The 14,402-nt window shown below is 39.6% G+C and overlaps 1 protein-coding gene across 8 annotated transcripts in view; it reads right to left on the bottom strand.

Annotated features, from left to right (window-relative positions):
* Window positions 1–556: 556 nt before the first annotated feature.
* The window catches only part of OSBPL9 (oxysterol binding protein like 9), a 56,605-nt gene continuing 42,759 nt past the window's right edge, over window positions 557–14,402 (bottom strand). For 3 of the 8 annotated variants that reach the window (XM_079314541.1, XM_079314538.1, XM_079314540.1), the window contains 15 exons: window positions 9,594–9,687; window positions 9,029–9,130; window positions 8,353–8,512; window positions 7,563–7,675; window positions 7,155–7,273; window positions 5,768–5,853; window positions 5,376–5,544; window positions 4,332–4,416; window positions 3,952–4,062; window positions 3,510–3,573; window positions 3,250–3,390; window positions 2,289–2,367; window positions 1,862–1,953; window positions 1,356–1,491; window positions 557–1,261 (listed from right to left, as the gene is read on the bottom strand). In XM_079314541.1, coding sequence (XP_079170667.1) covers window positions 1,187–1,261; window positions 1,356–1,491; window positions 1,862–1,953; window positions 2,289–2,367; window positions 3,250–3,390; window positions 3,510–3,573; window positions 3,952–4,062; window positions 4,332–4,416; window positions 5,376–5,544; window positions 5,768–5,853; window positions 7,155–7,273; window positions 7,563–7,675; window positions 8,353–8,512; window positions 9,029–9,130; window positions 9,594–9,687 — 1,626 coding nt within the window. In that variant the 3' untranslated portion in view covers window positions 557–1,186. Of the gene's footprint in view, window positions 1,262–1,355; window positions 1,492–1,861; window positions 1,954–2,288; window positions 2,368–3,249; window positions 3,391–3,509; window positions 3,574–3,951; window positions 4,063–4,331; window positions 4,417–5,375; window positions 5,545–5,767; window positions 5,854–7,154; window positions 7,274–7,562; window positions 7,676–8,352; window positions 8,513–9,028; window positions 9,131–9,593; window positions 9,688–10,709; window positions 10,961–12,469; window positions 12,509–14,402 lie in introns of those variants that run through there. The other 5 variants (XM_079314537.1, XM_079314539.1, XR_013775395.1 and 2 more) reach the window with 4 other exon arrangements.

Raw genomic sequence — 14,402 nt, 5'->3', positions numbered from 1 at the left:
CCTGATTTCCCTACGGGTGCCACATTCTCCTTTCCAGCTGTCTGGAGCTGTGGGCTCTGCCTTTGTGTTCAGCCTGGCTTGTGCCATCCCTGCAGTGCTGCAGCAGCTCCTCAGCAGCAGTGACAGCTCCTCAGGAAAGGATCTGCAGCACTCCTGGAGCAGTGACAGTGGGTGGGAGGGGGAGAACAGCCCAAGGCTTCCATCTCACACTGCTTTTTTAGTTTTTCTGTATGTGCAACATAGACAAAATTAAGATGAAATCAAATAAAAGCTAGACTTTACTGTGGAGAGAAAAGTAGTTTGATTGCTACATCTAGCTACTTAATCATTATTAACTGTAACAAAAGCACACAATTCAGAGGTTCCTGAAGTGCTGGCAAGGTTAGATGTAGAGCCCAGAAAACTTCTCCTGTGGATGCTGCAAATGCTCATTTTGCTAGTTCATTGAATACTTTAAGAAGTAGGTTTAGCTGCAAGGATTATTCCAGTGAAAAAAACAAACACCACTAAAACATTTGACATTATCAATTTATCATGACTCAACTGAAAAACAGTCTTCCTGCAAAGGTTTATTATGAAATAAATAAAAAGTCCATAAGAGAAGTTTGAAAAATCTATTTTATGAAGCTTTAAGATGCATTGGGTAGAATTATCTATGGTTACATTTTGATCTCAAAATAACAAAGTTATTTTGGGCAAGACACTGAAATGCCAAAAGATTTGATTATCATACAGGTGTGGAAGATAACATTTATGTAGCATTTTCTAACAAATTGTCCCATCAGAGGAATCCTCATATTTACACATTGCAAACATCGGCGAGATTTAAATGACATCTTGCATTTTGTTTCTTGCTTTTTAAATATGTAGGACCCAGGATTATTATGCAGCTGCTCCCACCGCCGTGGCCTTCACAGTGGTTACAGAGTGTCTGCCCAGGGCCCAGCCTCTCCCTGCTCCAGAGGCAGCAGGAGCAGGGCCCTGCCCCCAGAGCCAGAGCCAGTCCCTGCCCGGAGCCGCTCAGCCTCCCGTGAATTGCTTTGTCTGTCTCAGTAAGTCCAGTATCCCTGAGATAGGAACCACTGCAGCTGGAGGGTGGGGCTGTGCCGTGGATGTACGTGATCACTGGGGGTGTCGGCTCAGCTGCAGCCTCTGCTCAGCCCAGGCTCTGTGGCCTCGGCAGCCCTCAGTGCTTGCTGGCAGCGAGGCGCTTCAGCAGCGGCTCATCGTACACCCAGCACTCCCCATCCTCGTGGAATAACTGCAAAGGAACAGCCACAGGTAAGCTTTTCATGGCTCAGGCAGAAAGAACAGAGGCTGCAGGCTGACCTTCACCCTGCTGCAATAAAGCTCACCCGTGTTTCCCACGAGGTCTCGCTCTCCTTCCTGGCCCTGGCCTCGGCTCTCTGCCGCTCCTCAAGCGCGTGCTTGGCGGCCGTGGCTGCGTCGATGTCTCTGATCTTCAGGTTGTAGGTTACATCCTTCCACAAGCTTCAAAGAGAAAGGGCAAGGGAGACTTTTAGGGGAGCAGAGAGCTACAGGTTGTAGACACAGCAGTGAATAAAGGTAGATCTCAGGTTAGAGAAAGGGCAGAAAAGCCCTCAGGATATTTGATATTTGTGCTGTGATGGCAGAAGGCTGTGGTGGAGCTCTCCAGACCTCCCTGAACATTTGATCCCAATTAGGATGTGACAGAACTCCAGGTCTCCTCTTCCCCCTTAAATCCCCAGCCTGCCTGTAGCTGGGCTCAGGGAGAGCAGAGCATGCAGCATTTGGATCAGTGCAGCCTTAGTCTCTGTTCTGCAAACTGGAGTATAACTAAAATAAAACCTTAATGTTCCCAGTTAACTGAAGTTCTTACCAGCGAGACTCAAAGTCGTCTTGGTCCTCCAATTTCCTTACCTTCTTCTTTATTGTAGGCATTTTCTTGGTATCTATAAAGACAGCATTCTCCTGGAGTGGAAGATGAAAAAGAAAGAATCCTATTCAGTTCTTTAGCTAGATTTCAAATTTATACACCCTCACACTCTAATACACTGGTTAGCAGGAAATACATGAAACACAGTAATCTTTAAGATTCTCTTCTTGTATAGAAATCAAACTTCCTTAAGAATAAATGAACAAGTTTTATCCCCAGTTCAGCATTCTTTTGGGCAACCCTCATAGGAGGTTCCAACTATTAATGTTCGTTTAAAATAAAATACCAAACCTACAAAACCACCCCAAACCCCCTAAGTACAATCTTGTATTTCTGATCAAAAGAGAAAAAAGAAAGCAAGCTGTGTTACCCCTGTGGAGTACTTTGCATACATGACCCCATTCCATTCTCCTTCAATGGAGCAGAAGGGTTTCTTGTCATTTGGAGAACTAAAGAGAAACAAACAGTCATTTCTCAGCTGTATTGCAGCAACTGAAAAATCTTAAAGGATCAAAACTTGGTCCTAGTTTTTGTAAAGCCTGGTTTATATCAGCCAGGGTGTCCATGCCTAGAAGGGAGGAGGGTTCTGTTTACAAGGGGGCACTTCAGCATGAATGAATTACATAAACCTCAACAGGAAGCACTGATGAGGGTAAAACAGGCCTTGCCTGAGGGCTGGGTCTGCATTAGAGTTTAGGAAAGCAGTTTCAGGCCTTCCACACAAATTTAGGGTGGGGAGTTTAAGCTTAAAAAATGGTTTCACAATCCACTTCTTCCCCAGAGCACTGGGAAATACATCAGTTTTTACATGGCATCTATAAATGTCAGTGATTTAAAACCAAGCCAAACCTCATTTTGTCAGCATCCACTTGCTGACATCACAGCACATTTCCAGATACAATGGAAATCAACACTGATTTCTCTGTGTTAAGTGTGTGCACAGGGTTTAACCAAAATCCACCAAACCACAGGTAAAAATACATGAAGTTTGCAGCAGGGCTTTTACTGACACGCTATGAACAGTAATCCCAAGGCTTGCTGCAGTATTTGCATTTTTAGGAAAGGTAATGATGGAGACACTTTTGATAATTCAGGAGAGGAAAATTCCCTTTGGGATTCAGTCTAGGATGTTTACAAGCAGGATAAAGTAGGACACAGGCCTGTGCAGCTTCCTCTCACAAATTTGGCTATAAAATGGCCAATTCCATGACAGATAATCATGAGCTAAGTTCTTTTGGGTGTTGCTGCTTCAGCATTTTACACTCTTGACTGTCTTGTTAAAACTCCTGGCAGTTAAGGAAGGAAAAAGTGGGATGAAGAAAGCTGCTTACAAAATTTCAGCTGTAACTCTGTGCTTCTTTCCTCCATAAAATGGTTTTGTGTGGAAGACAATGGAAGCATTGTAACCTGTCTTTGAGCAACTAATGCTGCACTCCCCACCAAGCTCTATCCATGGCACAGTGAGAATAGACCTGCAATTAGAAATGTATAAATATACATAATTATAATAATAATCTTGAGCAATAAATACTAAGGACGAAACATTACAAGGCATAAAAAAATGAAAATACCAATTACAGCATTTACTTGCCTTCCATAGCCATTAGGAAAAGTTAAAATATAGTGTTCATCATGATCTAGGCATGTAACACACCCTGTTAAAGACAAATAAAAATAGATTTCAAAAACATTAAGCAAAATCTCTATGTAACTTTTCACAATGATTTCATTAAATATGCCATTTAAAAAAGATGCCAAAAGCAAAAGTGAGGAGATTAATTTTTAATGGATGCCCAGATTCTAGAGGAGGCAGGGAGGGTTGTATTTTTGGGAAAAACTGGGCCCTAGGTGTTTTCAGCACACAGAGTGTGTGGAAGGAATCTCTGATTCCCAAATACACAAGCTCCAGTTACATAAATTCAACCATTGCTTACATTTAGTATGATGACTTTAAATAATTTATATAAATTATATGAAAAATCCTAGTTGCAGAATTTAATTTCTCCTCTGCTGTTCAATTTACACACACATACCTTGCCCTATGTTATGGACCCCAATGGACATTCCTAGGAACTTGGACTTGGTCCATATGTGAGCATTGAACTGTATCCTCTTGCTAAAACACTCTGCATAAAATGCTGAAACTGAAGAAGGAGACAAGTGTTAAAAACATCAGCACAAGGCATTGATACCTTTGTTCACAAATTAATTCATCAGTGCCTCACACTTATGTTGCAACAGAGTTTGCAATTAGTTTCTCACAAAAGCACTTTCTAATTTTTCAGCCTTTATGAATATTCAGCTTTTAAATCTGGAGAGAAAGTGTGAATCCAAGATTTAAGCCAAAAGCTGACTTTACTGTCACCCCTCTCCAGCTGCCACCTCTCCTGGCAAAGGAACTGTCACAACTTACTTGGAGGATGGTGAGAGACCTGCTCTGCCACAAAGGTGACGTTGCTTTTACTGACCCAGGGGACTGGTCCTTCAGAGACTGGCTCCTGTGGGACAGGGGAGAGAGAGGATTCCATCACTCACACTGCCTGCAAACACTGGAAACTTCCCAGAGAAACTGCCTCCATCTTTAAAGGCTTCTAAAAATGTACTGCAGGACTCCTTAGTCCTGGAAGTATGATCCTTTCTAAAGGATAGAGCTTTTATTCTCTTATTTTAAAGTATAAATGTCTTTGTTTTAATTGTGCACAGAAAAAAACAGTTAAACTGAAAGACTCCTGTATAAACCCAATTACAAAAAATACTTAAGTGGCAGAAACAGTCTTTGATTTTGCTTCTGAAAGTCTGATCTGCATATTAATAATGATCACATTTCATGTACCACAAAACCATAAACTAATATTCATTTCCTGTAGCAAGGAATGCAAAGTATAATTAATTCATGGTTAGAAGCAAAGAAAGCCCACATACAACACTGCTTTTATGCCAGCAAATTGGAGGGCAAGTATTCATCTCAGAAACAAGATTTGAACAAACAAATTGGAGGGAAGCAAAGGAAATGGGAAAAAATTCATGATTTATACTCAAATAATCACATTGACTTAGATGTATTACACTGAGGCTACATGAAGCACCTCACAACAGCACTTCCCACACCACCATTGGCCTAAAGCAACTTCCTAAGGCAAGAAGCCCAAATGAAGTGTCAAAACAAAAAACCCCAGTGGGCTATATTGGTTTAAAAAATAAAAACAAAAAATCAGAACTTTGGGAAGAAACAAATTCATAATCAGTGCTATGGAACAGTTCAGGGAAAAAGGAAATTTTCAGCACATCACGTGGTTCTTTAAAAAATGGAAGGAAGGGGGAGAACTGGTTAAGAAATTGCTACAGCTTTGTTGATTTGCTAATTAAGCACAGCATAATCCATTTGTCAATGACTTAATAAAGCTCTGGGCTGCATTTCTGCATTCTGGGCTCCAAAAAACCACCATGAGAAACTCACCGTGTCATCTTCAGTGCCAGGCAGCACCCAGTGGCACCGGAAGATCTCCCCCAGAATGGGATTGTAAGGCTTTTTAGCAACTGACCCTTTCCTTCCTGCATGGAAAGCTGAGAGGTACCATTTAACCACCTGAACCATCCTCTCCTTGGGATCCTTCTGGTCACTAATGCTGCAGAGAGAGAGAAGGACAGGCAGAGTGAAATACAAGCAGGGACCTTGGATACAGGGAAGTTTTATGGGTGCTGGGTTGTTTTGCAACTGGAAGTTTAACTGATTGGACTGGTTTTGAAGTTTAAGCCAAAACCCAAGCAATATTCTTCCAAAATAGCAATTTCTGGCAGCCCACAAGGGCCATAACCAGCATGAGAATCTCCAGTTTCAAAGTCAAATACCTGACAAACAAGTCCGGATGTGCAAAGAAGTCAGCATACATTTCCAACAGCGACCTTCTTTCCAGGATAAATGTTGGAAGAACAACCTGAGTGAAGAAAAACAACTCATCTAGCTGAAGATATTTGAATATTCTAAAAAAACCCAACTGTAAATAGCAAACAGCAGCCAGAGCATAGTGTGCTCTAAGCTGATTGTGAGCTCGAGCTCACCAATGAGTTCTGACATATGCAGGTCAGTTGGCATCTTCTGCAAACCCTAAGGTTCAACAGGAACAGTCTCATCCTACATGGATTCCAGTCCCACTCAGAGCACATCAAAAGCTGTTCTGAATTACAGTATCACTGCTGATTTAATTTCACCTATGTGAACACGGTCAATTTTAGTTACAAACATTCACAGTCCCATCCTGTTACATCTCTACCAAGATGCAGGTTAAGCTCTTCCCTCCTACCTCCCAAAGGTCCACTCCAGATCACTCTTGTGGATCTGCTCAGTGTGATCCACTGTCAATTACTGTTGCTGAAAAGGTACATGCTCATAAAGATTCCTGCCAGCCTAATTTGAGATCAGTAATCTTCAGCTACCCCAGGAAACCCCAGAACAGACACAGTTTGTATCAATTTCTCTTCAGAACTGCCAGAAACCTTGGCCAGTTTGCTTGTGAGCTGCTGGCTATTTCCCCAGAAAAGTGTTATCTTTTTATTATCTACTGTTCATTCCAGGCTGGACAGTTCAATTCATTCATTTGAGAAAACTTAAGGATAGGGATTGATTTCTCCTGCCCTTTCTCACTCTGGAATTACTTCTTTAAATTTATCCAAGCTGCCTGGAAAGACCAACACCTTCAGAATGCTGTTCATTCTCCTTCAGACACACACCAGGCTAAATCTCATTCATGAAGAACCCAACTCTTTCCTTGCCAAACCTAAGTGTAGCATTTAAAAATGCACAGGCAACTTATTTACTCATTAAGATCTCAACTAAGCAAAGCTTTTATATGTTAAAAGGGTCTCACTTTTACTTTATGTTTTATTGAATGTTCCCATACCTTGGGATCTTGTAGCTCTTTGTTCTAGGAAGCTAAAGACAGGAGTAACATTTCAGCATTCCCCTTATGCTTCACAAGCAGTCCAAGAATTAGGTTCAAAGAGAAAAACCAGCAACTTTCCATAGCAAACTATTTTCCCAAACAGATTTTAGCATCTGGATATATTTATTCTGCAGCTACTTTCCCCTTCTAGTAAGAACTCCAATTCAGAAATACCATGTAAAAAGGTTACATAATTTAACTAGCTCTTAGAAATACATAGTTAAATTATGTAACCTTTTTTTACACAAAACTGGGTTTGCTGCCCCTCCCATCCCCATGAACACCAGCAAATTTACCTTGGTTAGGTCCATGCCTAATCTCACTTGTGACAAGAGATGCATGATAACACTTTTGTGCTCCTCCACAGACTCTCCTTCCCCATCATCTTCTCGATCATCAGGAGGATCAAAGAGATCTGAAAGACCAAATGGCTTTTGTTTTCCTCTCAACCTTCAAAACCAGATTGTATTTAGTTAGCATATTAACTTGTCAAAAACTACAAGTTTTAAATCCTACAATTCAGCAATCTTCTAGTAAAGAAACAGTACATAAACCATTTCCCGTAAGTACCTTACCATATATATATATATATATATATATATATATATATATATATATATATATAATCCTGCATATATTAACCCAGTTTACACACAGATTAGCAATTAATAACACCTTACTGAAAGTTCACACAGGCCCCTTACCAGCATCATTTGTGCCATTAGACATGGAAGAATTGAGGGACTCCGTGGTATCCGGGCGTTTCAGGCTGCTCCCCGTGCTGCTCCGAGTCAGGACTGCAGCAGACCCTGAAGAACTAAAGAAAAGTAATAAATTCTCACAGTTCAAATTAAATAATTCAGGCCACATTATTGTCATTTGATATTCACAGACAAGGAATTTAGTGATAGACATCAATTCATGTGCAGTGACAGACATTAATATACATGGTGCATGCTAATTCACAGAAAGCTCAGAATGGATTGTAGTTAAAGGAATGGGACAGCCTGCAGCCTCAGATAACACATGAAGGCAGAAAACAGCTGACTAATCCCTCTTTGGAATGTGCAGCATCTCTTAAAATTAATTTTCCAATTAATAAAATATAAAGAGTAAATAGAGATTTTGGGGAAAGGGTGCCAACTTCAAAGAATGTTCTTTAGCAAACGTGTGAGGAAATTGGCCATTTACCAAAGGCTGCAGCAAATGCATGTGAAATGCACCAAGGTCTCAGATTACAGCTCTGAGCTGGGGGCTTCCAAAATTTGGTTAGGTTTGTCAACAAATATCTGAAGGAATGGGAAGCAGTAGAGGAAGAAACTGCCTCAATCACAGACATCTGTCTGTGGCTGAAGACAGGTAATCTTACTCTGTTACACAAAGTTGCTTTTTTACCTCCCACATTTTTTTTAACCAATTTCTGCAAGCAGACAAGCCATGCCCTCATAGACACAAATAGAATTCAGCACACACTGCACACTGTCAGCTACTTACTCCATACATCGCTTTGGGGAAGAGCTGCTCTGGTAGAATTCATCAGCATCATAGAACTCATCCTCACTGCTTGAGTAAGAAAAATCTGGGACTGTATTGGGAGACAGGTTGACATGGCTTGGAGAGGTGAGACTGCTGCTAGGTGCTGACTGCCCACTCCCTGTGGAGTATTAAAAATTACAGACTCAATAAAAACTAATTCTTTAAAAATACTTAAACAAGAATTGTTCAAATCAATAAAAACTGATGTGAACTCAGAAGAGGAAAATATAATATTAAGTATATTTTATATATTATATAAATATATAAATATAATATATTTATATTAAGTATTTTATTAAGTATAAAATTAAAAGCAATAATTAGGCAGGTTCATACTGACTCTTCTTTTGTCATCTGTTAAAGTGACAAGGAAAATGAAGAGCACAGAACACCAGTAAAGTTTAAGGGACATGTTTTCTCCATTACTGCAAGATTGCAGTGCTGGGGAGACAAAAGGAAGCTGGCAAAACTCGAACATATTGTGTATACAGGGTGGGGAGAAAAAGAAGCATTACTGGTTTTAACAAAACATTGAAATTATTGTTGATTAAAAGCAAGATGTAGGCTAATATATTGTTGTGTTAATGACTAAATACAGGGTTTCCTGTATTTCAACAGTTACCCAGAACTGTACCTGTACTATTTGGTGTTGGAGTCTGGTTGCCCAGCGATGCCACTACAGGTCCCACAGGCAAAGAGGAGGGTCGCTGCTCTGACTTGCACAACTGAGCAGGTTCTAGGGGATATTTTGATATGTTAACCCCAAAATCCAAAAGAAGATTGCACATTATTTAACCTCATCTCCAAAAATTAAATCATTTTCTATAAAAGCCATTTGGTTAGAAAAACACATAGCCATCACTTTTATCTAGGTCCTTTTTTTATTAAGCAGAGATGGCATTTTAAAAAAATGTTGTTTAAACAGAAAGCATTTGTCTTTTCTGAAAATTAGAGTTTCATCTTTAGAAAGAGTGTTAGAAATGCAAGGTAGTAACTGAGGCAAGTAAAACACATCAGCTTATCTCCAGAACCAGGGGCAGGTTGGTGAGAACACAGGTGCCTCCTGCTCCTGGCCTTGCTCAGCCCCTGTGAGCTGAGTGTGCAGTGCTGAGTGCAGGTGTCCTGTCCTGTGTGACACAGCCCTGTCCCTGCCCACTGCACTGCAGCCACTGCTCTGCTCCTGGCTGTCCCCAGCCTACCTGGGAGTGTGACAGCTTGGGAAGGCATGGTGCTGATCCCCGACGGCTCCAAGGGGCTGGGCTGATACACGGCGTCCACGGGGTTGATGGTGCTCTAGGCAAGAGAAGGAAAAACACTTTCTTTTTTCTTCCATTAAAAAAAAATATATAAAGCATAGATAGTAAGAACATTGTGAGCATGAGAAATGCCCAAATGCAAGAGAGTGAATTCCTGAGAGAGGAAGTAAAACACAAATTGACAGTTGAGGACATGAGAAATACTTTGGAAGTGGTAATATTTTGATTCTTTGCACAGATTGCACACTAAATTGAATTTGATGCAGATTTGCAGCATCCTATAAAGAATTCTTATTTCAGGTTCTTGCTTCTGGTATGCAACCCAATGTCCATTAATTAATAATGCATGCAAAGAGTGGAAAGTTAAATGCAAATTATCTGGCCAAAATTAGGATAGGTCATCTGTATTTTAAATTTTTTTTTCCAAAAATTAATTTGTGCAGACCACAGCAGATAAACCCATAAATCAAAACAAGAATCATCAGCATGCTTAGAGCTATGAAGCAGCTTTGTTGTCAAAATTCTTCCCAAAGCAAGCTGACAGTGCTCAGTGCAGCTCAGTAGAGGACATCTCAACCTACTTCTGGATTTGAGCACTTAGAAAATGAAGCACCAGGTCAATTCAATGATCCCAAAAGTCACTGACTTCAGTTGATGTCCTTGGCTTTTATGCATCAAGACTCTTGGAAATCTAAACTGCCATGTCTTTAAATTCCAAAATATCATCTAAGCACTGTTACTTATGTTTACGCACAACCACCAGAATTTCTTGGTTGAGTAAAAGGCACGTAAAACTTTTTTCCAAACATGTTGCAATTTAAACACCTGATCAATCAGAACTATGAAAAATTTTGCTCACTTTGCTCAGAAATTCAGTCAGTTCATCCCTATCCTCTTTTTTTACACCAGAATTTAAAAGAAGCATCTACAACTCTTCTCCTCTCCCTTTAGTCCATTAATTTCTATTTGCATTCCGACTGAGGGAAACAGGCTCATTTTAACCTTTCTCCCATTCTCCTACTAAAGGCAGACTTCCTTCTTCCCTCCTTTCCTGGTTACCTGAAATTCTGAATTTTATCCTACATTTGGATGTTTGGACAATGCTCTCAGACACGTGGTGTGATTTTTGGGGCCGTCCTGTGCAGAGCCAGGAGTTGGAACACTATGATCCCTGTGGATCCCTTTCAACTCAGGACACTGTATGACTCTAAAAATCAGTGAAAAGTTCTATTTTTTTTTTTATAGCACAGGATTTCTTCAATTGAAAACAGAACTATTAGTCTCTCTTTATCACTAAAAAAAAAAAAAAAAAAAAATCTACATTAAAAACAGCCATAAAGTAGCTTTTTACATTTTCACTGGTGCTACTAACCTATATACAAATAATCCAGTACAGGTACTATTACTCCACTGTATTATACCAGCATAAAGGCAATGTCCCTTACCCAGAACTTCACCTCCTTGTGGAATTATGTATTCAACACAGGAAGGTCTCTGTCCCATAGAGTTCACTGTTTAAAATTATGATCCCATCTTAAGAGTTAAGACATGAAACCCAAGATGGTCTTATGATACACAGGATGCTATTGCTATCTATGTCTCCTTTATTTTTTAGGGAAATTAATAATCCATGTGATGGGCTAGAAACAGATGGAGGCAGACCTGAAGGTCTCCTACTCTGAGTTTAATAACAGTTGAATAACAATTACACAGAAACAAGACTCATCCCACCACGGCAGCAAACAATGATTTTATTTCTGCCTAAATTTAAAGTGATATCCTGACCTTTAGCCCAAGGTGATGCTGACCTCCACAGCATCACAATTTTAGACTCCATAATCACTGACCCACAGTTAATATATTCTTACAGAAATAGTTTTTCCTCCCCAGTATAAGCCAGCCCACAGATAATGAGATCAGTGGCTAATCAAATTCAGACTATATCAAGCTGCAATATCTCTATGAAATTTCTGAGTTGCAGAACAGATGTGCAGGTCACACCTGTGCCTGTGGAAGTGTCTACCTGCTCAGCCTCTTTTCCAGTTCCCTCATACTAAGACATGAATTATGTTACATCTGCAGGGTACATCATAATTCACCTCATTTATGATAGCACAAAACTAAAATATGCATGTGTATCTTATGTCCAGGGTTCACAACAGAAAATCCTACTGCTAAAGCTGTTTGTAGTAGAAAAACAACTAAGGCCTGGGATTTAGTTAGCTCTAATGTGAACACATTTGGATTTTTAGAGTTTTTTCTGAAACCAACCTCCTATTAAAAGTATCTGAAATGTACTCAAGTGACAAAAAAAGAACAGAGAAAGAGAAATCACATGTGACCAAAACCAAAATGACAGAAGTTACATTAAAAATGCAGAAGTTCTATAACAGAAGAAACATTGCTTAGACAGACATTACACAACTCTGCATCAAAGGAGCAGCAGTAGAAAAGACAAACTACTTGAAGCACACGAAGAGCAGATCTATTTCCTACACAAAAGTACTTCAGATAGAACACAGAACTATTTCTATCCTAGTATTTACCCTTTCATCTGTTCACATGGCAGATTTTTATCTAAGTGTTCAGTCACAACACTGCTGTTCAAGAGACTCCACACAAAAGTGACCACTCTATTTTCTAAAGACAAGGGTGTTAGCCAACCTCAGGAGCTAAGGACTCAACAGGAATTTTAACAAGACACTGGAAGCAGTAAATTAGAGAAAGGAAGAAGCATGTTGCAAAGTGAGTGGAAATTCAGGTCTCTGTTCACATGTTCTGCAGAATTAAAAGGAGATAAAGATTAGATTTAAACTTACTATAAGTCCATCTGCGTGCTTCTCCTCATTAATTTGGTCCTTAAGGAAGAAATGTTAAAAATATCAACATAACAATCTTGTATGACCCATCAGTTCTGTGCTAAGCAAGAACAGCGAGTTTCCCTCAGGAATGTTTACATTTTCAGCCATAAAATGTTCCTCATCATGTGATACAGTAACTAAACTTGAAAGACACAATTCCACACCCAGGCTCTGCACCCCTGAAGATCAGCGCTCTGCCTGTCCACATAAGTGCAGACAATTTAAAAAAATATCCTTTCTGTACTGCAGAGTACAATTCTGCTTTATAATGTAGGTGTTTCCCAAATACCTAAGAGCTCCCAAAAATATGCTCTGTGCTCCTGAAAAATGAAGTTCTCAGTTTCTGTGATTAACACACACAAGAAAGGCAGAAGTTAAAATAAGTTGAAAGGTTTCAATTTTTGCTTTTTGGGATCCATTATATTTTAAAATGCTTTTAGATTATTCACTATCTCAGATTTTGGGTTTTTTTGCCTAGAAGCATAAGTGACAGAGCAGGCTATGTATGGAAAACATCTGTCCTCAAGTTCCTATTAGTCAGCACATCAATCCATAACTTTATCCAGTGTGAACCTCAAGACTTGTCTGCAGAGTATTCCCCTGGATTTTCAGTTACATTTTAAAGGAATAAGGAAAAAAAAAAAAGCTGTAAGAAGTATAAAGAAAGTTGGCACATATTTATCTTTTTATATTTAATATATCCTTCCTTAGCTTATACACTTGGCAATAGGCCATTAACATTTCATATCTGCTAGCTGACATTTTTGAAGCCTGGCTTTCCATGATAAAAAGAACACCAAGAGATCCACTGGGCTGCAAATTTACAAAAGACAATTTTTTCCTCAAAACATAAAACTCCAAGACCTAAGACATAAACCACAAAGATGCTGCATGAGTACTGATGCTTGCTATCCCACCTCAGTAATGCACAAGAGCAGCACCAGTAAGGAAAGGAAGGCAGAAATTCCACAAAACTGGGCAGGTAAGACTGCCAGAAATGGAGTGAAAGAGAGAAGGGAAGGATGTAAAACTAAATATTTAAATTATAAAAGGTGCTTCATGAGATACATATATTTCTAAGACTGAGGCTTACCACACCACTGGCAGAACATTTCATGTATTTTACATCACACATATCAGCAAAGCTGGACATCTTCAACTGCCACACACACAAAGGGGACAACACAGGCCAAATGCTCCCCCTGCCCATCCCACTTTGTTTATTCTGACTGCTTTTTGACAAGCAATGAATGAATTATGACATATTCCTGTTTTGCTGGTATTTACTTCATTGTTTTGAAAATGTTAGGTCACCTCAGTATGAGTGGCATAATGATACACTTGATTTACCAGCAAGTTTAATGAAAATTGAACTGACCAAATACTAAGGTAAAAATCCATGAAACAGAACAACTGAACACACAATTTAAAAAAGAAACAGAACAAAACAACAACCAAAAATCTAGGTTTGCTTCAATGCAACAAAACAATCCACATGATAAATGGTTGTGTTTTGGAAACAGAAAGTTCTAAGTATATAGAGAAATGGTAACACTATCAAGGTCCACAGCTTGGCAAGTTTGTCTCCTAATGAGAAAGGCACTGTGGAAGTAGAAATGAGGCACCACAGGGTGGTGTTAAGATGATTGATTTTCAGCAGTGTCAGCAGCCATAGGCCCTACAGATTTGGGAAAAATCCTGCAGAATCTTAAAAGATCTCAAATGGAGAGCACAAAGCCACGGTCAGACACAACACATTTTTACACAGAGATTCAATCATACACAGGCAACTTGTAGAACTGTGGAAAAAAACCCCAAACCCCTCTGTATTATAAATTTTCTACAGTAGTAGGAAATCAGGATACTAACACAGTTAATGGAAAAGGGAGGG

This window comes from Erithacus rubecula (assembly GCF_903797595.1).
Source record: "Erithacus rubecula genome assembly, chromosome: 10".
Classification (NCBI taxonomy): domain Eukaryota; kingdom Metazoa; phylum Chordata; class Aves; order Passeriformes; family Muscicapidae; genus Erithacus; species Erithacus rubecula.
This window is presented reverse-complemented; position numbering and strand designations above follow the sequence as displayed.